The sequence below is a fragment of the Anolis sagrei genome, chromosome 4 (assembly GCF_037176765.1).
Source record: "Anolis sagrei isolate rAnoSag1 chromosome 4, rAnoSag1.mat, whole genome shotgun sequence".
NCBI classification, from domain to species: Eukaryota; Metazoa; Chordata; class Lepidosauria; order Squamata; family Dactyloidae; genus Anolis; species Anolis sagrei.
The window spans coordinates 118,262,693-118,288,589 of NC_090024.1; the positions used below are offsets into that span (position 1 = coordinate 118,262,693).

General features: G+C 39.7%; 1 protein-coding gene across 5 annotated transcripts in view; it reads left to right on the forward strand.

Moving 5' to 3' along the window:
• The window catches only part of BRINP3 (BMP/retinoic acid inducible neural specific 3), a 365,830-nt gene extending 350,070 nt beyond the window's left edge, over positions 1-15,760 (forward strand). For all 5 annotated transcript variants that reach the window (XM_060774525.2, XM_060774528.2, XM_060774527.2 and 2 more), the window contains one exon: positions 14,360-15,760. In XM_060774525.2, coding sequence (XP_060630508.2) covers positions 14,360-15,476 — 1,117 coding nt within the window. In that variant the 3' untranslated portion in view covers positions 15,477-15,760. The remainder of the gene's footprint in view (positions 1-14,359) is intronic.
• Positions 15,761-25,897: the final 10,137 nt, after the last annotated feature.

Consider the following 25,897-nt stretch of genomic DNA (forward strand, 5'->3'; position numbering starts at 1 on the left):
GACCTCAAAAGCTCTGAGGATGCTTGTCATAGATGCAGGCAAATGTCAGGAGAGAATGCTTCTAAAACATGGCCATATAGCCTGAAAAACCTACAACAACCCAAATCTATCATTTTACTGAATCTATATGCACAGTTCTCTTCATTGGTCTTCTGGTCAATTTTGTTCATCGATATTAAAAACAACAGAAAAGCCTCCACATTTATTTTGAAAAACTGCATGCTTTCCTTAAGTAGGATTTTCATGGTCTAGAGTGATGGATAAAACAGCCACTGTGTTCACAAACTAGATTTTCTTTCACTAGACACCTTTTATTCTCCATCCCACCCCATTTGATCAGAGAAACAAAGTATAAAATATATGGTTCCTTATGTCTTTGGGTGCTATTCATTGTTTCTCATTTCTATTATCTGTAAGGCATTGTAGCATTATTTCTGTTATCCCTAATTATATACTATAATTTTCACGTCAATTCCAAGACAGGCAAATCATTTCAGATCATTACATTTCAATCTCATCCTGAAAGAGTATCAGAAAAACTACATTTTTCAGAAGTAAAACTTTCATTTATAACTTGTTCATTGTTTACTTCGGACCTTTTCTTAAAAATTCCACAATTTTTACCATACAGTTTTGCATTAGGCTGTATCCAGATGGTGATATTATGGTCTTTGCTGATAATTACAGTCCAATGTCTGATTTTCTCTCTCTACTACAATGTCTAGGAAATTTGAACACATGATTGTATTGTGTAAAATGTTCCCTTTCTCCTACTATTGAATTATTAGGCTTGTTCACAGACCCATTTTAGCCATTTTACTTTGGACAAAGCAGCTTCTTCAGCTCTACCAGATGACCATAACAGCAAAGGTCCAGCCATCACATTTTCCTGTCTGTAAAGGGACTACGTGGCAGCCAATCACATCTCTTCCTCCCCTTTTCACTGAAATACAGTTTCAGTGTATTTTTGGCTTGGTATCTCTAGTGAATATATTTTATTTTTCTTTATTTTCTTTATTTTTTATTTAGTGGGACTGACTGGAAGTTGGTAACATGCAGGACTGATGGATGGGGTGTGCATGCGCATTTGGGGGCTTGGAGAGTCACGCTTTTAGCTCCTTTAAAGTTAGAATTGTTTTCCTCTATCCTGAAGCCTTACATTGCCGAAGAAGTGTGATAAGTCATGAGAGCAAAGTATAGGTGCAGCCTTGTCTATTTTATTATCCGCCAGCAAAGCTTCTCTACTTCTCAGAAATCCCAGCAGACCAACATGAACGTGTGAGAGAGGAGATTACAGACTTGCAAGGAAATATTATTGGCAGCAACTGAAGGAAAGGATCCTCAATGAAATCTTTTGTGTGCCTTTAAATGTCCATTAAACAGAAATACAGAACAACCATTCTTCACCAAAGAAAATGTAAGCAGGACATCAAAAGCACTTGGATAAATTGAATTTCTGATTGGCAAGCTAATGGGCATGAGATTTGTGCCTGAGGACATAACCTTTATGAAGGGATTCACTGCTATTCAGTGAAATTCACTCTGCCCAGCGGGAAATCCTCAGCAGGGCAAGGGGAGTCTAGATGCATTGGGATTGTAGCTTTAGCTAGTGGCTTCAATAATAGACTGCAATTATTCACCTCCTATCCACATCATAGCCTTCCTAACCTTTCTTCCATTTGGGTGTTCTTACCACACCCGCCCTGCGAATGAAGGATTTAAAAGAAAAATCTTCAGCAAATTGGAACTACACATACACATACTGTGTAGAAGCTTCCCCGTGTACTGTGACATTTTTGTATAGGTTACAAGTCACATTCTCAAATGCATGGAAGTGCATTTTGACATGTTAGTACACTCTGGGCCTATTAGTAATTTTGATTCTGCTTAGAAATGTTATATATCCACTTCTCTGTTTCCCTTCTGACTTTACAAAACATTACTTTCAATTATTCTCCTCCTCTGCCTACAAATAGATACTGTGGCAATCCTCCCTTGAAGCTCCATCTGTGGAATTCCTTTCCCTCACACAGTGTCAAACACACTCCCACTCTTCCTGGGAGACTGCTGCCAGTAGGATCTGTATTAGATCTATTTCAACTTTTGCCCCATATCTAAGGGTAACTCTTCAGAACTTTTAGGATCTGCTTAAGTTTAGCCTGATTTCCATTTGGAGAAAATACAATTTTACAGGATACAATTTATGCAATTAGATATTATTATTATTATTATTTTGAATTTTTGTACCCCATCCTTCTCATCCCCGGGGGGTGGGGTGGGGGGCTCAGGAAGGCTTTACAACAGGCATTCATTCAAATGCCAACCACAGTCATAAATAGAATACATTGAAAACAATTCATAAAAAAGGCATTATTTTAATAAAACATTTGTTTAAAATCACGCAGGTTTAAAATCTGAGTCTAGGTCAGTTGTTATCATTCATATCACTTGAGTCTTATTCTCGATTGCTACCTCTACCGTTCGAATGCTTGCTCCCATAACGAGGTTTTGAGATTCTTTCTAAAGGACAGGAGGGAGGGAGCCAATCTAATGTCACTGGGATGAGTTCCATAAGCAAGGGGCCACCACTGAGATGGCCCTGTCCCTCATCCTCACCAGCCGCGTTTGTGATGATGGTGAAATTGAGAGCAGGGCCTCCCTAGCTGATCTTAAACATGCATATGTGTATGAATTTCATGACCTTACAATTTTACTTACAAATTACTTAGCAAGACTCTTCATGCAGACCATAACCTTGAAAAATCATTGTCTCAGATTGGCAGTTATCAAGCCCCCAGTGGGACTACTGCTTGCTAGTGGGAAGCAGAGGGAGAGGGAAGGCAATTTGTAGGAAGACCTGGCTGATCTTGGCACTTGAGGGGAAAAGTAATGTGGGTGGTGGGTTGTTTTTAGATTAATTGAACTCTCCTTTCCCTTAAATCTGAGTCCAGCTATGTCTTTCTCATCTGCATTGACTCCCCTATCTAGCAATAAGTAGCAGCTGCTCTTTCCTCTTCAGAGACTCCCTATACTTTATTCAAAAAGAGCCTTATTCCCATGACTTTGCTTACACACTGAGAAATGTGTATGCAACCAACATATCTTCATGATAAGCCTATATCATAAAGTTGTGTCTTGGGCATCTCCGAATGAAAGATTAGAAGTAGCCTGGCTACCCACAGACCTTGGAGAACTTAAAGCTTTCATGCATGACTAGATGAACAAATGTTGCAAGTCAGTATAAGGCAGCTTCATATTTCTTTTCCCATCATATTTCAGTTTTTACGTGATGATTTTTGGAGAGGCAAGCTTGAGCCTATTTTCATGGGCATGGATTGCATTTGGACCTAGTGCTGTTGGGCAAGATTTCATAGCCTGTTTTCTTCCTAATCAAGGATGCTTTATCTGCAGACTGCTACAATACTAATAATAAATCATCAGAATAGTTTTTGCTTAAAGTTAAAGACTTTTAAAGATTGTGCCCCAAGGTTTATCGTTTATCATTTGAAGTACACAAGAACCATTAAAAGCTAGTTTGTTAAGGTTTATATAAATGTTAAGGAGGCATCCTTTCCCGCCACATAACACATATGTACTTGCTATGGCAGCCTCAGAAATGTTGTCTCCATATATTTACCTGTCAGTGTAACATATTCTTTAATGGAATCTTTTTTTTCCAAAGCAGCAAATGTTGACTTTTGCAATCCATTTTCCTATTATTAATGGTAGCTTTTAAGAAATCGCTATAAAAAGCAGATACATTCAATTAATCCTTTCAAGAGCTTCTTGTCACTTCACACTAAGGAGAAATTTAAAGGGTGCCTGAATATGCTGCCTTTTGAAAGCTTACACATTCCTGTCAGTAAAATGCACTATGTAAAAGCAAAATCTTATTAACACTGCTTTGGGTTAAGCCTTACTTTTGGTAGCATTAGTCAACATAAACAAGTGAAAATGAATAGAGACTATCCCTTCTAGCATGAAATGGAGCTTAACATTCTTAAGGGCTGTCAAATATAATATATTTCTTATAAAGACGAAACGCTGCCATTTTAAATCTCTGTGTTATATTACTGACACTGGATGCTCTTTCTATGGTATCACTAATTACTGGTTTTCAAAATTAAGGTTTCCAGGAGTAACAGTTCAGGCTTGAGGACTGGGCCTGGTGCCTTCCAACACCCATGCTTGGGTGACAAGTTACCACTGATTGTAATCTAGTACATATTGTTGTCAGACATATAAATCATCTTAACAACCCCGCCCCACATTCTTCTACGAATGAGTTTTCTGCTTGAGATGTAATGATAATACAATGGTAAAATAAGGTTTGCAGTCTAAAGAGGTTCTTTCATCCAAGCATTACTTCTGAAAGGCTAGGTGGCTAATATAGAGTTGGTTAATTAAAAAAGGTTCAAAACTCATTTTGGACATAGGGGACGCTGGTGATTTAATTTGGAATTGAATTCTGAATTCTTCCAAAAAAATTCAGAACTTTCCAAAATTTCTGAAATTTCCGAATTGTGCAATACGTGAAAAACAACAAATGGTACTGGGCAAACTTCAGGGGAAAGTATAGGATTTGTAGTGTCTTTTTAGGCAATGCACAACAATCAAAGAAAAGAACAAACAGACCTGAGAGCTTTTAGGGCCTTGTGAGCTGATTTCACAAGTTAGGTAAGTCTAGGCATGAAAGTATGGGATTTCTAGTGTCTTTTTAGGCAACTCACAGCAAACAAAGAAAATAACAAACAGCCCTGCCCTTTTTGCCTTAGAAGCTGATTTCATTACTTTAGGAAGGAGAGTTTGTGTTCAAAGAGTGGCTTGAATTTATGGGAGAGCAATATGCAACACAAAGTAAAAACAAACAAACACTGAGGCCAGAGAGACCAGCTACAACGTTGGCTTTTAAAAATGTTGGAGTGCTTTGGTTCCTTCGTGTTGCTCCTTCCACCCACACACTACCCTTGCGGTACCTACCCATCCCAAACCCCAACAGCAACAACACACAAGCGGCAAGGCAGACTGCCCACTGCCCAGCCAGGCAGGCAGCCAGGCACGGTAGGCCACAGCCCTTCTCCCAGTCCTTCTTCCTTTCTGCTTGCTTTCTTGCTTGCTCGCCATGCTCTTCTTCCAACCTCCCTTCAACACAACTTGTCTTTGTCTTTGTCTTCTCCCTTCTCCCTTCCCAGTTCTGAATGAGCCTCTGAACCATGTGCCCCCCCCCCCATATATACAGCAATGGCTGCCAGTGCCAAAATCCTCCCCTCCCCAAAACTTCTCCCCTGATTGGCTGGGAGGCAAGGAGCCTTCCAACCTCCCAGCAGGCTAGAGGCCTAAAAATATGCTGAATCATATCTGACTCACTTCCTGAGTTCTTAAAAAAAATGGCAGAGAAAGCTTCAGAAGGGCAAAGGGACTGCAGGGTTTTTAAAATGCTTTGAAATCACTGCAAAAAGGTAACTTTAAATAAATTATTACGAGTAACGAATTATCCGACATGGCTCTATCCATGCCTAGGCTAATATGGTCACAAGTGCATCTACAAATTTTATGTGTTGTGCCAGGTGCGTCTCTTTCTAGGGAAGACAAGAGAAGTGTGTTCTCATAATTGTGTCATGAATCCTTTCTGTAAGTTAATGCTCAGGTATACATATATGCATTAATTAACCCATAGGGCAGATAATAGAGTTGATGTGTTCTTTAAATCACAGCAAGATTATGTTTTATGGTTAGATTTAATCCATGTGCATAGGTACTGATGCACAATGATAATGTAGGAAGCAAAAACACACACTAAAGTAAAAATAGAAGCACAAAAGGAAAAGGGAAGAAGGGAAGAAAATAGAAAGTAAAGCAATCTAAAACATACATTTAGTGTATATGATCCCCCAAGTGATGAAAGATGCCAGTTTGTCATACAGCCTGACAGCTAATATGTTATTGAGCACAAATCGTGTAGTGATTGTTCATTGGATGGAAACATAGGCTTTGTTTGAAAATAGGATTATTGAAGCATTAAACAGAGATTCAGACAGATGCAATTTCATTGGGATCTTTATTTCCAACATCACTAAGTATCATTGAGAGAAGAACGCTGGAGTATTGTATTGGCTCCAGATTTCACAACGCAATATGGTATGGGAAGAAACATTCTTGCACCTGCTGTGTTTTGATGTGCCTTTTAAGAGAAGAACATTTTTATGTGAAGCATCCACATGGAAAATCTCATATTAAATACCAGACTCCCCAGAAGGAGAAAGGATGAACTTTCTTGAAGGTTCACAAATTGTGTGTGACTTTGTTTAATCAATAAGCAACCAAGGAGGGCAAACCTGTTGTTAAGAAGATAAGAACCCACCATGATAGCTTCAGAAGCAGCTGGTTCTTATCTGACTGATATGGTACTTAAGTTTGATGAGCTTAATTAAAAATAATGAAAACTACTTTTTTAAAGGTTAAATTGACTTTTCTCTCTCTCTTTTTCTGACATCTTGGGGAAGCGTAAAGCATTATCACTCTGGCGAACCTCAGATAACCAGAAGAAGATCAGCCCAAGATAATAACATGAAGGTCACAGGCTAATTAAGCCAAGTGTTTTGCTATGGGTTGGAGAATCTCAGGTGTAAATCAGGGGCATTTTCTATTATATACAGGTAGAATGTGTTAATAACAAAGACATTGGTTTATTTTAGCTCATAATAACAGCACCTATTTAAAGAATATCAGTTGATCTCAGCAAATAAACCAGACAGCTTATCAGTTATATTTCAGTCTATTAGTATATATCCCATATGTAGGATAATTCAAAAAACAAAGGCCATTTCTTTCATTTCTGTTCCCTGTTATTTATTTAGTTGCTGTATTTGCATAGCTATCTCAAAAGATAAGTCCTCGGGGCTGCTCAGAAAGGGTAACATTAATAATGCAGTATAAAGCCATAAAACTGTGTCTGTACTGTGATATATGATTTTGATACAAATACTTAACAATGTGTGTGTATGTATATGCATCTCTTTCTCTCTCTCTCTCTCTCTCTATATATATATATATATATATATACACACATACATACACACACACACGAGGGGTATTTTTTAAGTAAGGTCCATTTTGTTGTAGACACTAGTAGTTCACGCGCATACCGTCGTGTACCGCCATGCCTCGGGAACAACTGTGCTCAGTTTCCGCTCTGTAGCTAACCTGTACGGTTCTGTTCTGTGCTTTAAAAATGTTTAAGGCTATCAACTCACCCTCCGCATGTGAGGTTTGCTCAGTGATCAGGTTTTTGTCAGCAAGGAACCTGCCTGCTGCAGAAATTCATCGACAGATTTGTGAAGTGTACGGTGATACTGTTATGAGTGAAAGCAAAGTGCGTAAGTGGGTACAACAATTCAAAGATGGCCGTGACAACGTCCATGATGAGGACCGCTCCAGTTGCCCTTCTTTGATTACAGTGAACTCTTGGTTAGCGGAGCAGGCAGCAAGTTTTTATGAAGAGGGTATTTTAAAATTGGTTCAGAGGTATGATAAGTGTTTGAACAAACTTGGCACCTTGTCAAAAAATAGAGTGAAGTACGTACTTTTTTGAAATAAACTTTTGTTGTGTACCTATGTTCAAACGGACCTTACTTAAAAAATACCCCTCGTGTATATATATCCATCACCATTTAAAGACTATACATCACCTACTGCTTCATAGCAGGTCAGGTATGAAGGCTAATTTGAATTAAATTTGGCTATCATTTTGATGGGGAAAATGTTTTTTCACCTAATGATACATGCTTTTGCCTCATTGTTTAACACAATCTAAGAAATCAATTTTTGGGATGTTACTTAATGATCTGAAAAAAGAAAAACTGATATTTTGCAGTATAGATTTCTTTCTTAGGTAACCACAGTAGAGGATATCAGGTGGAGTGACTGAATGGGATTGGAGGAACTCATTATGAGGTTACTAGAAGTCATATGGTGAATTATGATAGCCATTATGGAGGGAGCCACATAAATAATCCCTGTGGTAAAAGTATGTCTTGTGAAGATGCCACAGCATTATGCAAAATGATGCTTACTATGTGAGATTGCAGCCTCTCCCCCTTCTTGTTTCCTTCTTGGGAGTGATTTCTTCTCTATTCATTAACAATGGTTTTAATTTAAATGTACATGAGGATGATTGTTACAAATTTTACTCCCTTCCCATGCCAGATATTAAAGCAATCACTTTCAGTGACTATAGCAAGACCATAGTTAGAATCATAGAGTTGGAATGGCCACAAGGGCCAGCTATCCTTACTATATGTCCTGTAGAATAATTGCGGAAATTAAAGCCCATGACAGTTAGTGGTGTCAAACTGCAATAATTCTACAGAAATGTAGCTATTCAACCTTTTTTTATATAAAATACCTCCAAATTGAGTACACCATCCTCTAATGCAGCCTGTTCCACTGTTCTTGAGTAACACTGAACCCATGTAACACAAAGCCATAGATAGCCACAGGAAAGGAAAAGAAGGTGATAGCACCATAGAAGAGGACTGAGCATGAAATGAACGATCCTAAAGTTTTAATACTGTTAAACATACCGCCAGCGATAAAATGAACATCTGCTTTAATTGACTTGAAATTATGCAAGACAAAGAGGCATGAGGGAACAGTTTTTCATAGTAAGAACAAAAGGAGGACAAACACATATTGTGGCAAGGACAAAAGGAGACTCAACACACTGGACAGGAGTTAAAATAATTGTAATTCTTTATTTCATAAGAGAGAGAGATAACACTTTTTTTACAAATGAGGTCATGGAGAAATGAGATAATAAATAATTTTATATAGAAAATTATAATTTTTTTCACACATTTTTTAAAAATGTAATCCAGACTGTAATCCAAACTGAAGATAGTAATCCAAACTGAAGTAATCCAAAAAGTAATCCAAACTGAAGATACCAAACTTATTAAGGACCTCATCACACTTTTTTAGGCTCCTATGATGCTAAATGGACAGTCCAGCAATTGATGGGCATGCTGCTCGTCACATGACATTGTTGGACTTCCTGTTGAAGCCCTGCTCACAACTGGAGTGGAAGCACACTTCAGTGCTGCTTTGGCCTTTAAGAAGGACTATGACATTATTTGCTATCATTACACTATATCATATTTCAACAGATTTCCCCATTTTTCTTAGCTGCAGTCTTTTCAATACCAATATGGAAAGGAATTAATTTTCTAAACAGCAATATTGTGAGCTTCTTTAGTTGTAATGCAAAGAATTTAGAAATGGTTTTGGAAACTGTTGTGAAGAATACCTACATTTCTGAATTTAGATTTCCATATTGTTTTCATATTGATATATGAAACTCCTGCACTATATAAAGTGTGGCATCTGCTTCAGAATTCTTTTTTTTTCTCTTCCTTTTTTTCTTTGTCATGACATTTTCAGTACCTCTTTGTTTCCAAATAACATTTGCAATCTGTTTTACATCAGAGAAGTAATATTTATTTTATTTATTTATTTTATTTACTTTGCTTATATACCGCTGTTCTCAGCCCGGGGGCAACTCACAGCGGTGATAAGAAACCAGTTCAGCTAAAATAGATTTATATGTTTTAATATTGCTCCTTGTATATAGAATGTTATTAACTTTGTAAAATATACTTTTAATTATTATATAGTTAAGAAACTAATTCTTTTTAATATATGCAGGAAAACTGGCGTAATTATAATTCTATACAATAGCAGTTTTCTTTTCAGTGGAGGAGTGGGGCTGGTTCAACTCTACTACTGACTTAATTTAATATTTGACACTCAAGGTCCCCAAGCCATACATTGCATTACATCATAATGGAAAAGAGTTGCTTCTGTGAGCTATATTATTATTCCTCCTCAAAAGAATGCAGAGGAGCAAAGCAGAAAAGGCTAAATACGAGGGTTGAATGAAAGTAATGCCTCCACCTTCGTAACTCCTCAACAGATGGCAGTACTGTTATGCGGCAGGTACTGACTTGTTCAGTAGACTCTCCTCTACAGTTCCATTTTGGCAGGAAGCCTTAGCATTGAACTGTTGTATTGTTAAAGTGTGAAGTATGGAACCCTGCACAGATGGGCAGTCAATGCGACTTAAGCAACATGCAGTCATTGAATTCTTGACAGCAGAAAGTGTCACCCAACAAACAATATAAACATCATGCTAGATATCATTCATAAATTTATGCCAGGAACTACTTCAGTTCATCTTAGTATAGCTGGATAAAAATATTGCTTAGTTTGAGTAGTAAATTGGAGCAGTTAACAATATAATGAATGTCAGGCTTTAAAATTAATAAGGAAAAATTGGTATTTCTAATTTAAAAACCTATCTAAAAGCAGTATTATTAACCTGGAGAAATTAACTAAATATGAGGTAGTGCCAAAAGTAAAATATCTTGAACTATGGCTAGCTAACAAAAATAGAAAATTCTTTCAAAATAATTATGGCAAAATGTGGAAGGAGATCAAAAGTTGGGAAAGACTTCAGTTTACCTGGTTAGGAAGGATATCAGTGATAAAAATGATGATTTTACCAAAATGTTTGTTTATGTTTCAAAATTTACCAATTATTAAGGGAGTAAAGGTGTTTTAAAAATGGAAGAGGGATCTGGTCAAATTCATTTGGAAAGGCGAAAAAAGCCAGAATTGCCTACAGGAGCCTTATTGATGGGAAAGACAGAGGGGCCTGGCATTATAGGCCTCAGATATTACTGTGAATTTTAGTTGGCTAAAGGATTGGATTAAACTGGATACTAAGGAGTTGTTTAAACCAAAGGGCCATAATTTAATATAAGGATGGAATGCATAAGGAATATTTTGTCAAAGAGAAAGGGCAATGGAGGGTAGAGAAGAAACTGGGATAAAATGTTGCTTAGACTTAATTTAATGTTTCATTCATAAAATTGCTTCTAAGGATTCTCAAGTTGCTCCTGATATAAAAAAAATAAAATTATGCCTGGGACTATTTCAGTTCATCTTAGTATGACATGATAAAATATTGCTTAGTCTGCCTAGTATGTTGGAGCAGTTAAGAATATAATGAATGTAAGGCCAGTGGTGCCAATTTGAGGGGCACATATTTCTATCCCTTAAGTAGAGAACTTGTTTTCTTCATTAATGTTTTACTCTTCCACTGAGTTCCACACCTTTTTTGTTTCAACAAGTATTTGATAACTACTGATTTACAAAGGACAGGCCTTGTACTGTATATTGAATTTTATATCTTTTATTTTCTTATGCTGCTGTGCTTTTTAAGGTTTGTATTTAATTGGTTTTGATTTCTTGATAATTTAATCACTTTTTAATTTTTATATTTTGTAAATTCTTGACTATTTTTTAAAATAAATCTATTTATAGCCGCCTTGAGTTCCCAGGTGGGAGGCATGATAGAAATATAATCATCCCTCTCCTAGGGCCCTTGCACACAGCCCTATATCCCAGAATATCAAGAAAGAAAATCCCACAATATCTGCTTTGAACAGGGTTATCTGAGTCCACACTGCCATATATTTCTGTTCAACACAGAAAATGTGGGATTTTATTCAGCTGTGTGGAAGGGACCCAACATGTGCTTTAAAATTTAGTAAATAAAATGATTCAAAACTATGAGATATAGAAAAAGTTTGGCATCCCATCCCAGTTTAAGGAATAATTCATCTTGGGGCCCATCCAGACAAGGAACTACTGCAATAAAGGAGGGGCTCTCCAGACAACATTCTAACCTGGAAACCCTGGTTTGTAGCAAATTAATTTGATAGTGCAATTATTCTTGGAAGGTGCGGGATGAATGTACTATTCCAGGTCTGGACTGCAGAATTTATTTATTTATTTATTTGTTGTGTCAGGGCAACCAGTCTATTATATTAAATTTCTAACAGAACAAAGCAAACAAACAGACAAAATACAAAATTTGTGAGTTTGGTAGTTGATTAAATGTCCTTTGACCAGTATCTGGCCACTTGGAGTGCTTCTGGTGTTGCTGCAAGAAGGTCCTCCATTGTGCATGTGGCAGGGCTCAGGTTGCATTGTAGCAGGTGGTCAGTGGTTTGCTCCTCTCCACGCTCGCATGTCGTGGATTCAACTTTGTAGCCCCATTTCTGAAGGCTGGCTCTGCATCTCGTGGTGCCAGAGCGCAGTCTGTTCAGCGCCTTCCAAGTTGCCCAGTCCTCTGTGTGCCCAGGGGGGAGTCTGCAGAATACTAAATAGTAAATAAGCTCAGTATACTGTGGAAATACCCCCCAAGCCCTTAGATCCCATAGAAAACTAAGAAAAACTTACGTGGTCTCCATTAGAAGCCCCGGTGAGCTCCCTCCCCTCCCCTCCCCACTCTCCTTCTGTGTCATTTCTACATGCCGGAAGAGCTAGCCAGGGCTTCTAATGGAGACCACATAAGTTTTTCTTAGTTTTCTAAGGGGCTTGGGGGAGAGGGGGCTCCACAAGCTCTCTCAGGCTAGTCCCGTGAGAACATGTGGACAGCCCACCCCAGAAGGCGCACACTTTCTGGGGTGGGTATGGGCAGACCCCCAGAAACATCCACATTTTTTTAACATGGGTGCTTCTGGGACAAGGGCCTGTCTGGATCCAGCCTTAGTTGGTTGTTGCATAGAATAAGGATTCATGTTTGTCTCACATTAGTAAGGATTAAGGATTTAGACCTCAGAAGCAAGATGCAGTGGATCCCTACTATCTGCTAGGTCTTGGTCCCTCCCCTCCATGGATATCAATGTGTGGACACTGCAGTCTTATTATGTACAATGACACAGTAAAATTGTCTTATTTACATAAAATGGCACAATCAAAGTTTGCTTCATTTCTTTGGTTCCTGTATGTTAGAACAACAGAGACAAATTTTGGACAAGATTGCAAGAGTGTTTGCACATTTTAAAAATTTCAAGATATACGGTTGCATTTTGGGAACTTTACAAGAAGATTTTGACCAGCATGCTATTGGTGACATAAGTGTGTGTAAATATAATTTATATATCACTTTTTGTAAGAGTAATATGGACCTTTTACATTCCATCCCATTCCCAGCTTGCCCAGAAGCTTTCAAAACTTGGGAGGAGATGCTGCTGCTATCACTTACTAGTGGTGAAAAGAGAGTAGGGGAGGTAATTCAAAGGAATGACATTGTGGTCTGTCTTGACTTCAAGGGAAAAGAAATGAGAGTGTAGCATCTTTTTCTCCTATGATTGGAAACCAACACTACTGTATTCTTTTTCTTAGTTAGAAAAAACCACACATAAGCAGTTGACTTGACAGGTGCTGGGGTGGCAGCCATTATGCTCACTCAGTGATCTTGACCTTTGTTTGCACAAAAACCAACTGGTTTATGCAAATAAAAACAACATTTTTACATAGCAAAACTTGTATTTTGTGCAAACCGCAATGTATTGCCCATATTTTTTTGAAAACCCAGTAAGTATTGTTGAGAAAAAACACCCTCTCCAAATAAAAAATGTGATCACTTCATTCCTGTTCAAGAACAACAAAAATTAACAAAACATGTTTTTGATGGGATGCCTTGATATGTCAAGATACCCTGTCTCAAATTTCATGACTATTCTTTTCATCTGTAGAAAAAATGGTAATTTATCAGTAGACTTATGCATTCTAACTGATTATATGCATACACACACGAGAGAGAGAGAGAGAGAGAGAGAGAGAGAGAAAGAGAAAGAGAATGCATAGTATCATTTATCATTGATGGTATAAGAAAGTTTTTATGTATTTTATATTCTTTCCATCACATGTGAGGGGTGGGACAAGGTGCTGTTGTGTTACACTACCCCCCCCCCCACCACCACCAGCACCACCATATGGGAAAAAGGAGAGGAAAATGCAGGTAGCTCCATTGGAGCGACCTGAAAAACATTTTCCTTCTTATAGTGGCCAAGGAACATCTTGCAATGCTTCCTTGGCATTTGAAGAGTCAATGGGTCAGTGCATACTGAACATCATTTGATGGCACTCAGCAGGCCCCATTCCCAAAGTGCTGCAAAGGGGCAATTTGCCCCAATGTGATGAGATGGTATCTCTATATGTGCATATCCACACATGTGCATTTCTGTGAGTCTAAGTGATAGAGGCTTACACAAGATTTTTTCCCAATCCAATTTATGGCTGATATTAAATTTAAACTAGGAAAATTATAAATTCCATCTCATTATCTTAATCTTTCTTTGAATATTTCCTTTTGTATAATGTGTGTCAGGAAGTATTTCCAAAAACTCAAAATAATATTTTTCATTGAAAGAAATTGAAAAGTAGTTTGATGATATTACTTTTGTTTCTGTCTCACTATTGATTCATTAATGTTGTGTTAACTTTGCAGATCTTCTACCTATTGGCTGAATCGCATCCAGTCCTTTCTGTACTGCAATGAGAATGGCCTTTTGGGTAGCTTTTCTGAAGAGACTCATTCATGTACATGCCCTAATGACCAAGTTGCCTGCCTTGGCTCTTTGCCATGCATTGTGGGAGATGGTTCAGCCTGTTTAACATGTGCCCCTGATAACCGTACCCGCTGTGGGGCCTGTAACACTGGGTACATGCTGAGCCAAGGAATCTGCAAGCCTGAAGTAGCAGACTCAACTGAGCACTATATTGGGTTTGAGACTGACCTTCAAGATTTGGAGATGAAGTATTTGCTGCAGAAAACAGATCGCCGGATTGAGGTTCATGCAATCTTCATCAGTAATGATATGCGTCTCAATAGCTGGTTTGACCCTTCCTGGCGAAAACGGATGCTTCTTACTCTTAAGAGTAACAAGTACAAATCTAGTTTGGTCCATATGATGTTGGGTCTCTCTCTTCAAATTTGCCTAACAAAAAACAGCACCTTGGAGCCTGTCTTGGCTGTTTATGTCAACCCTTTTGGAGGTAGCCACTCTGAGAGCTGGTTTATGCCTGTCGATGAAAACAGTTTCCCAGACTGGGAGCGGACTAAACTGGACTTACCACTTCAGTGTTATAACTGGACGCTGACTCTAGGGAACAAGTGGAAGACATTTTTTGAGACTGTCCACATCTACTTGAGGAGTCGTATTAAGACAAATGGTCCCAATGGCAATGAGAGCATCTATTATGAACCCCTGGAGTTTATTGATCCTTCACGGAACCTGGGCTACATGAAAATCAACAACATCCAAGTGTTCGGCTACAGCATGCACTTTGACCCGGAAGCAATCCGGGACTTGATTTTGCAGCTGGACTACCCCTATACTCAGGGATCCCAGGATTCTGCACTCTTGCAACTGCTAGAAATACGGGACCGTGTAAATAAGCTCTCTCCACCTGGCCAACGTCGTCTGGACCTTTTCTCATGCCTGCTGCGTCATAGACTCAAGTTGTCAACCAGTGAGGTGGTGAGGATTCAATCTGCTTTGCAGGCCTTCAATGCCAAATTGCCAAACACAGTGGATTATGACACAACCAAATTATGTAGTTAACCATACGTGTGAAGCACAACAGAAAACAAACCAACCATGAAGGAGTTTTTACAGTGCTTTTGTGGAACAGTTTATGTTTGGAAGAGTAAATTTAAATTGTCTTTTCAATATCTGTCTTATATCAGTCAATAACATTGGATGGCAATTTACACTCATGAACTTGCTGACAAATGAATATATTATAACTGCAATTTTTTTTGGCTTTGTTTTATGAATGAAAATAAATACTGACACCAGTCTAGAAGACATTCTACTTTTTACAATAAATTTCATTTGTAATTTTATATGTTCCGTGGCAATGCTTTTGTGCATTACATCCTCTAGAGGGAACATAAAAGGATACCAATAAAATTTTGTAGCTGAACAGTTATTAAAAAGAAATGCTGTGGGATTCATTCTTTTTCCCTCTCTAAAAATGAATAACATTTTTAATATTATATGTTTGACCAGAAATAGGTGGTAGAGAAAATAGAGGAGTATGTTTTTAGGTAAAACCCAGCAAAGAAAAACTAAAAAGCATCTTAACACCCGATTTTTCTTCAACCCCCCAAGGCAAAGTGTCCCCTTTAAAGCAGAATGACATTCCTTACTGGTGGCTTATCTGTACCTTAACTTATGGAACAGGACCTTCTCTTTTTCAAAATGCTGTAGTACATCATGTATATGCTTTAAGTGGAGATGTTTTACACAGAGAGAGACACAGGGAAAAAACTGAATACTGGAGTGGAGTGAAATAACTGGAGTGGAATAAGAACATTTCTCTTAGAGTAGGAAAAGAGAAACTTGGAGCATTCTAAAGAAAGACTTTCCTTCCAGAATGAGCCTACATGTCTGATTAGCATGAACACACTGAGAAGCAGTGTGTTCATGCTATCATGCTTATGGTGGCGCAGTGGGTTAAATCCTTGTGCCGGCAGGACTGAAGACTGACAGGTCACAGGTTTGAATCTGGGAAAAGCGTGGATGAGCTCCCTCTATCAGCTCCAGCTCTTCATGCAGGGACCTTAGAGAAGCTTCCCACAAGGATGATAAAACATCCAGGCATCCCCTGGGCAATGTCCTTGCAGTTGTGTAACAATTATCTCACACCAGAAGTGACTTGCAGTTTCTCAAGTCCCTCCTGACATGACAAAAAAAAATGAACACACTGTAGCTTGGCGGGCAAGCTTGAGAAATTTCAAAGCCAACTTCAAAGTTATGAGCAAGATGGATGTGAAAATCAAGCCTCCTTAGGCCCATTCAAGGCTGTGCCCTTGAAGAGTCAATGTTTAAAGAAATGTTGCACTTCATTAAGCTCATTGTAAACTGAGGAGTATTTGCAGAACTGTAGGTGAGTTTAGTAAATTACACATTATAATGGATAATGAATGGTACAAATGGTACTCTAATGCTATATTTTTTGTTCTATGTGGCAAACCCATGGTGGCGAAATACCTCACAAAGAGGCTTATGGGTAGAGCAGAGCTGACATGAATGCATATGTAATCAAAGGACATGTCTTAAGATGATATTACTTTCAATAATTTATTTCATGTATTTGTGTTAGATTCAGACATTGATCATAGTAGAGAGTTGCCAATTTAGAAACTTAATAAAACAGACAAATCCTGATACAGTTGTGAAATAAATATATAGTATAATCAGGTTGGGGCAAAATTAACATACCCCTTTTCCATTAATTCTTTCCAACATAAAGTCAACTCCATAACAAAATAGGTAAAGGCGTCAATTTCAGATTCTTAAATAATATGACAAGAGGTAGTATGGAATATCTTATAGATATGAGACTATCTATATAGCGTAGTTGTAGTAATTATTTCAACAATCATGGCCTCATTTTATGGAATTCTTGGAATTCTAGTTTTGCAAGGTATTTAGAATTATCTGCTTGATTGTTCTAGTCCATTCCGCTGAACCACAGCCTTAAATTCTCTAGAAAAGAATTTGAAATACCTCACTAAACTATATCTCATTAAACCACATATCTCAATCTATGGTTTGAAAACATGATGATTCAAGTGTCATCAATCTGCTGTAAATAAGTGATTTGGAGATCCTTTTATATGCAATGCTATTGTTTCACAGTGATTCATACTCCACTCTACTAGTAATATAGGTGGTACGAGTGACATATAACTATTTATGGAATGTGGGAACTGAGAGGCAATGTATTTACCTCCTTATTTTCTCTTCTGAATAGCTTTAAAATGAAATTTACTTTCTGGGGATAAATGAAATGCTGGCTGCAACACTGGAGTATACATGTATTAAAGCTTAGTTTGCATGTATTAAAACAGCAGGAGCATTTCCAATCATCCCCTTACATACCTCCCACCTCTAGATAGGAAATAAACTGTTGTGGATGGACATTTTAAAGGCAGGATTCATATGTGCATCACCATATACACAAGCACAGCACACACAAGCACAACCTTTTAGCTATTTTTCTCTATCCATCACATACATAATTTTCTTATGTTGTGACACAGTTTTGGAGAAGGGAGGAGGGAATTTCCCTTCTAGAGGGAATTTCCCTTCTAGATCTCCATGCATCACTCACGACCTCATCACAAAGGGCTACATTCAGTGGAATGTGCCTGTTTAGCCCAGGTCATCCACGAAACTCACTGGCTCCCATCAAAGGACGCTGGTGGGGCTCTGTGGGTGAAGGAGGACTGAGCTGGCACATGTCGCCACTGTGGCAACATGGGACGCTTCCCTGTTTTGCTATTGGAATCCATGGGGGGGGGGGGGAAGCCATGCGATCAATGCTTCTCTATGGGATCACCCTTAGCTGGAGCTGGGTGATGCAGGGCATGGGGTGTGTGACAAAGTCATTAGATGCAAAAAAAAAAAAAAAAAGGGCCCTTAGAAGTCCCTCAGCTTAGTTAGGACTCTTTTATAAAACTTTACAGCCAGGAGAGATGGTAATGGAGGGGACGATTGCACTGCCATCCTTCCTGTGTCGGCCGCTTGAGCCTGTGGAGGCAGGATCACTGTGGAGACTGCTTCTGAGGACACAGATAACAATTTCAGAAGCAGTCCCCATAGGCCCCATACTGCCAAAGATACAGACCTTACTGAAAAATTTGGATCTTTGGCGATTTTTTTTTTAAAAAAAAGGAAATAAAACTGGATTTCCAAGGTTATTCTGAGTTAATGTTCATTATCATGAGGTGTAGTTGGCACACCATGATAATGTTCCCCCTACACCACATTGTAGTTCAGTGGCCCTAGTGGCTATTTTAGGGAGGAGAAGAAATCAAATAAGACAAAACAGCATTTCCATATTACCTGTACAGAAGGTAAGTCTGGGTTTTTGGTACAGTGATAAAGTGTCTACATTAACTTTTATGAACATGGGAAATATAACAGATCGGTTGAGAGGATGGAGTAGATTTTCTTTTGATCCAGTAGGTAACTATGGAATGCCACAGCTTGGATCATGCACATCCACAAACCTTTTTTTTTTTTTTTTGCCCATACCCATTCAACTCTCAGTTTTATCAGTTTGATACCTGAAGTCCAACTTTGAACAAGTGCCAAAACTACCCACAACCACCAATAGGGTATGTATAAAGATGAATCTCCATCTTTGAACTTGGTCTTCTCTCTGTTCTGACAGAAACTCCTATGGTGACTGAATATCCACAAACAACTATAGGAATCGTACCTTCAATTATCATATGGAAATTAATAATGGCAAATATTATGTAAGATTACTCATAAGTGACTGTGATTTACAATGTGCTCTCCTGTTGATTTTTTTTATCGTGTCAGGAGCGACTTGAGAAACTGCAAGTCGCTTCTGGTGTGAGATAATTGGCCGTCTACAAGGACATTGCCCAGGGGATGCCAGGATGTTTTGATGTTTTATCATCCTTGTGGGAGGCTTCTCTCATGTCCCCACATGAGGAGCTGGAGCTGATAGAGGGAGTTCATCTGCGCTCTCCCTGGATTTGAACCTGTGACCTGTTGGTCTTCAGTCCTGCTGGCACACGGGTTTAACCCACTGCGCCACTGGGGGCACCTCTCCTGTTGATAGGCCATTCAGAGTTACTCAACAAGAGGTAAGAATTGCTATCTACCATCTATATCATCTATTAGCTATCTAGCTATCTGTCATCTTTCTCCCTCTCCCCCTCCCTCCATTTTGAATTGTTCTGCATTGTAATAGAAAATCATGTATGAAAAGAATTAAAAACAGATTTGTTGTTCATTCGTTCAGTCGTTTCCGACTCTTCGTGACCTCATGGGCCAGCCCATGCCAGAGCTCCCTGTCGGCCATCACTACTCCCAGTTCCGTCAAGGTGAAGCCAGTCACTTCAAGGATGCCATCCATCCATCTTCATCAGCATCATCATCATCATCATCATCATCATCATCATCATCATCATCATCTTTAATTACTTATTAATCGCCCTCCATCCGAGATGCTCCAGGCGATTTACATAGCAGAAATTATACAAGATAAAATACATACATACAAATATTAAAATTAATATGGGTCAAATGCTCTAGTAAAAAGCCAGGTCTTAAGTGCTAGGATAAAATGCCCTGAGCCACGCATGGCTCTCAAATAGGGAGGCAAGGAGTTCCATAAGGCAGGGGCAGAAATAGAGAAGGCCCTGCATCTGGTGCTTTCCAAGTGCACTTCCCTAGAACCCAGCAAATCGCATTGGGATAGTCGTGGTGACCTCCGATGATGGTAGAAGGAGAGACGGTCTCTAAGATACAATGGACCCTGGCCATATAAAGTTTTAAAGGTCAGGACCAGCATCTTATACAAACCACAATACTCAATTGGGAGCCAGTGTAGATGCCGCAGCACTGGTGTTATATGGCATTTCATGGGTGTTTTTGTGAGTAACCTGGCTGCAGCATTCTGGACAATATGAAGCTTTCGGGTCGTAGAAATAGGAAGGCCAACATACAAGGCGTTACAATAGTCCAGCCTAGATGTGACCGTGGCATGGATGACTGTTGCCAGAGCCTCATCTGACAGGTAAGGTGCCAGTTGCCTCGCGTGTCGTAGATGGAAAAAGGCCTGTTTGGTGGCAGCAGTGACCTGAGCCTCCATCGTCAACTGCGAAACCAAAATGACACCTAGGCTCTTAACGGTAGGCGATGGAGCTAGAGCAGCGCCATCAAAGGTAGGTAACGGATGGGTCGGACCTATTGGGTGGCCATGTCACAGGATCTCAGTCTTTGCTGGATTCACCTTCAGTCTGCTAGCACGTAGCCAGTTCAACAAAGCCTCCAGGCATAAGGTGAAATTGTCAGGTATTGACGTTACTCCAGGCTCCAAGCACAACAGGAGTTGGGTGTCATCCACATATTGATAGCAGCCCAGGCCGAATCTCCGAGCCAAACTGGCAAGGGGTCTAATGTAGATGTTGAAAAGAAGAGGGGAGAGAATTGCACCTTGGGGTACCCCGCATAGGAGGGGGGAACTTTCAGAGACTTGGTCCATATATTCCACGCACTGACTCCTATTTCGGAGGAATGAATTGAACCAATTGAGGGCCTGACCGTGAACTCCAGACATGGCAAGAAGGTGGATCATTAAATCGTGGACAACGGTGTCAAATGCTGGGGTATTTGGGGGCACAAGGAGAGAGAGAGCATGCAAGACAGCTAGTGAGAGAAATCTAAGTATACGCAAGGGTTATTGAAAGATTTTTGTTGAGAAATGAACACTCATTAAGCCTTCTTAATCTTTTCCAGACAATTATTAGTCTATAAACACCTCTACAGTTAATACAATTGTTTGAGGGTTTTTTGTTGCTATTTCATGTGAGAAGCTAACATAATTGATTAGGATGACGATGATAACAATGATGGTGAAAATTCATAGCCTTTCTACTACAAAACATTCTAGTTTGAAACTTTTACTGAAATCCTGTAGTAGACTAACGTATGAGCCAATTATAATTATTAGTCTTGTGCATTCATATAGAATCAAGATCCATTTCTATTTGTTTCATTTGTAAGGCCCTGTTTTCATTTTCAAGTGCTTCTCCAAGTGCCTTTCCAAATGAGCTTTTTCATTCTGGGTCCAAAAGAACAAACATTTTTGGACCATTTGCCAACATGGGTAACCTTCCCAGGCTCCCCTTCCCTTCAGTTTTAGGGTTAGAGGGGTGAAAATAGCCACACATGAAGAGCACGTCTAACACTCTTAGCCCACCAAGTTTTATAACATTTGGGTCATCCCCCAATTTATAGGGATTTTTCTTTCTATAAATAAAATCTCCTTAAAAACATTCCCTCTTTCCCCTGCTGTCCCTGCCCTCTAACTTCTCCAAGAGCAGCAGCAGGAGGAGGGAGGTAGGGCAGGGAGGACAACATTTCTTCCAAATATCAAAGATGTTCCACAAAGCACACACACAGCCTAGTGCCCATCCCCACTATTTCACTTTACACTAGCAGGCCCCATGAGGAGTGCCACATGGCTCGAACGTATGGTGAATGGATGGCAACCATTCACACTTCCTTTCATTTTCAGACCCATTTTTATACCATAGAAGATATTCACATTTTATACACAATGAATGAAACAAAAGGAACTAAAGAGCAAAGCAAATGGAATAAACAAATACCATGCACATGACTAATAACTATGCAGTCTTGCAATGCTTTTATCCACTAGAGGGCGATTGTTATATTACAAATTGGGTATCCCTTATCCAAAAATGAATGGGACTAGAAGCACTTTGAATTTTGGAATATGCATACATAATGTGATATTTTGGAAATGGGATCCAAGTCTAAACACAAAATTTATTTGCATATACACATAGCCTGAGGTAATTGTATACAATATTCACAATAATTTTCTGCATAATACAAAGTTTGTATACATTGAATCATCAGAAACCAAAAGTATCACTATCTGAGACACCTACATAGTCAATTTTAAATTTGAGAGTAATTCAGATTTTGAAATTTTAAAAAGTGCTCAATCTGTGCTATGGAGCAGAGTCAGCAAAATACACATTCCGCACTGAAATTCAACTAAGATGTGCATCATACACTTATATGCATTAACCACCATGTGTATCACTCACAGATGCTTGCTTATCTGACGCAATGTGCATCAGGTCCTTCTGTTGATGTTCTAATATGCATATTCATAATAAACTAATAGAGTTTCTTAGCATCTCTACTGCTTAGCTAAATATATGTAAAGTTGTGTTAAGTAAAAGATAATATAAGATTCTGGTATGATTTTTTCTGGAGAGCCTGCTAAATCTCAGCTTGAGCAGTTTTCTTTAAAAACTTCATTTTCATTTAGCTAGTTATTTCTTGTAAAATAATAAACATATGATGGCATTTTTGAGAAACATTTTATTCAGTGCCAGGAAGCAATCATCTATATATAAAAATCTGTTAGGAGTGTTCAACGGGACAGCAAAACTCCACAACCCCCCAACGAAACTTAACCAAAATTCCCATGCCCATAACACAACCCACAAGGTACAAACATATCTACTCAAAGTGAAAAACAACACAACAACACACTTACAAAATGGCAAAACAACAAAACTCAAAAAAAACCAATGAAACTTAACCAAAATTCCCATGCCCATAACACAACCCACAAGGTACAAACATATCTACTCAAAATGGAAAACAACACAACAACACACTAACAAAATGACAAAACAACTGAGCATGTGCATTGGTGCCCAGCCGCAAGTTCCCTGGCGCGCGCACACAGCTTTCTGGCCAATGTTCCCTCTGCGGAAGCCATGGCCACTCCAAGCCCTGCCGCGCTGCTTCCTGCACACACACACACCCTGCTGCACGCACACACACAACCCCACGCTCCATCACTCCCCGCGCCACCGCACACACACATGCAACCCCACGCTCCATCACTCCCCCCGCTGCCGCACACACACACGCAATCCCATGCTCCATCACTCCCCCTGCCGCCGCACACACACATGCAACCCCACTCCCCCGCCACCGCACACACACACAACCCCACGCTCCATCACTCCCCCCGCCGCCACACACACACACGCAACCCCACACTCCATCACTACCCCCGCCGCCACACACACATATACAACCCCATGCTCCATCACTCCCCTCACCGCCACACACACACACACAACCCCACTTTCCCCGCCGCCACACACACACGCAACCCCACACTCCATCACTCCCCCACCACCACACACACACACGCAACCCCACTTCCCCCTCTGCCACACACACACACGCAACCCCACGCTCCATCACTCCCCCGCTGCCGCACACACACACACAACCCCACGCTCCATCACCCCCCTGCCCCAATTTTACCTCCTTTTACTTCATGCCACCTCCAAATCCCACCCCACCCCTTCCCGCCCTGTCAAAATCCAGGAAAGACAGGAAGGAAGGAAAGAAGGAAGAAAGAGAAAGGGAGGTAAAGAAAAAGGGGGAAGGAAGGAAAGTTAGAGAAAGAAGGAAGAAGAAAAGGAAAGAAAAGGAAAGATGGAAGGAAAGGAAAGAGAGACAGCAGAAGAGAAAGAAAAAGGGGGAAGGAAGGAAAGAGGTAGAGAAGGAAGAAATGAGAGACAGAGGGAGGGAAAGAAAAAGGGGGAAGGAAGGAAGGAGTGAAGTAAAGAAAAAAGGGAATGAAGGAAGGAAAGAGGGAGTGAAGGAAGAGGGAAGATGTAGAGAAAGAGGGAGGGAAGGAAAGAAGGAAAGAGAGAAGGAAAAAAAGAGACCAGAAGAGAAAGAGAAAGGGGAAAGGAAGGAAGGAGAGAAGGAAAGAAAAAAGGGAATGAAGGAAGGAAAGAGGGAGTGAAGGAAGGGGAAAGATGTAGAGAAAGAGGGAGGGCAGGAAAGAAGGAAAGAGAGAAGGAAGAAAAGAGACCAGAAGAGAAAGAAAAAGGGGGAAGGAAGGAAGGAAGGAAGGAAGGAAGGAAGGAAGGAAGGAAGGAGAGAAGGAAAGAAAAAAGGGAATGAATGAAGGAAAGAGGGAGTGAAGGAAGGGGGAAGATGTAGGGAAAGAGGGAGGGAAGAAAAGAAGGAAAGAGAGAAGGAAGAAAAGAGACCAGAAGATAAAGAAAAAGGGGGAAGGAAGGAAAGAGATAGAGAAGGAAGAGGAGAAGGAAAGATGGGAGGGAAAGAAGGAGGGAAGGTTGTCCACAGCAACACGTGGCGGGTAAAAGTTGTTATTTCTATTATTTTTATGCTATTATTCCTATTAGACCCTGGGGGAATGGGAGAGGTGTCAAGTCCCAGAGGCAATGCATTGCATTATTGTTATTGTTATGATGGTGGTGAAATAAAAGGAAATAAAAGTGAAAGAAGGAAGCAAACAGGGAGGGAAGAAAGGCAAAGGAAGAAAGGGGGAGGGAATGAAGGAAAGAGAGAAGGATGAAACCAAGTAGTGAAAGAAGGAAAGAAAGAAAGAGGTAGAAGGAAGAAAGGAGAGAAAGGGGGAGGAAAAGGGGGAAGGAATAGGTAGGTACCTCTCTTTCATAATAGTCCAGATATCTACCTCAACTTTGATAAGTTTTACTATAGGCCACAGCAACGCGTGGCAGGGCACAGCTAGTTCTATATATTAAAATTAGAGCTATGGGCTCAGATTAAAGTTTTCCCATTATAGAATTGCCAAGACATTCTTGTGAACCTGTGTTCAATTAAATATGTACATAATTCTCATTAGGAGAGACACTACAAAGCCCCCATTAGGTGCACAAAAAGCTTCAAATTAGCTTTGTAGTCATCTTGAGCTGAATGTAGTTGCGGAACCATCCCCAGAATTAGACTCAACAATGTATAAAAGTCATATTTACTTCCAAGGTTAAGCATTTTATTATAAATATGTGAACTTTTACGTACATTGAGATGAATTTGGGGACAAAGACATGGGTGTCATATAGTCCCCATCTCTCAACATACTAAGCTCTTGGAAGTAAATCTCGTGCAGTAAATGTAAGATAGAGTGAGAAGGAGCATCATGTGAGCCTTCTTGAATCTATTGCAGAAAAGATGAGATATACATGTAAAGAAAGATATAAAGAGGGGCCCTGGTCTCGGTCCCACCGGCCTCACAAGCGCGGCTGGTGGGGATGAGGGACAGGGCCTTCTCAGTGGTGGCCCCGCGACTCTGGAACTCTCTCCCGCCAGAGATCAGAACCGCCCCAACAATCCTGACATTCAGGAAACAGGTGAAGTCGTGGTTATGGAGACAGGCTTTCGAAGAATGAGACAATGATTTGGATTGAAGACGGTGTATATTCGATTTCAGTATGATGGCTGACGACTGTAGTTTTAAATATATGTGCTTTGTTAATGTTTTATTGTAATGTGTATTTTGATATTTTACCGATTGTATGTGTTTTGATGGTTGGAGTCCCTCTTATGAGGTGAGAAGCTCGGTATATAAAACTTTGAAATAAATAAATAAA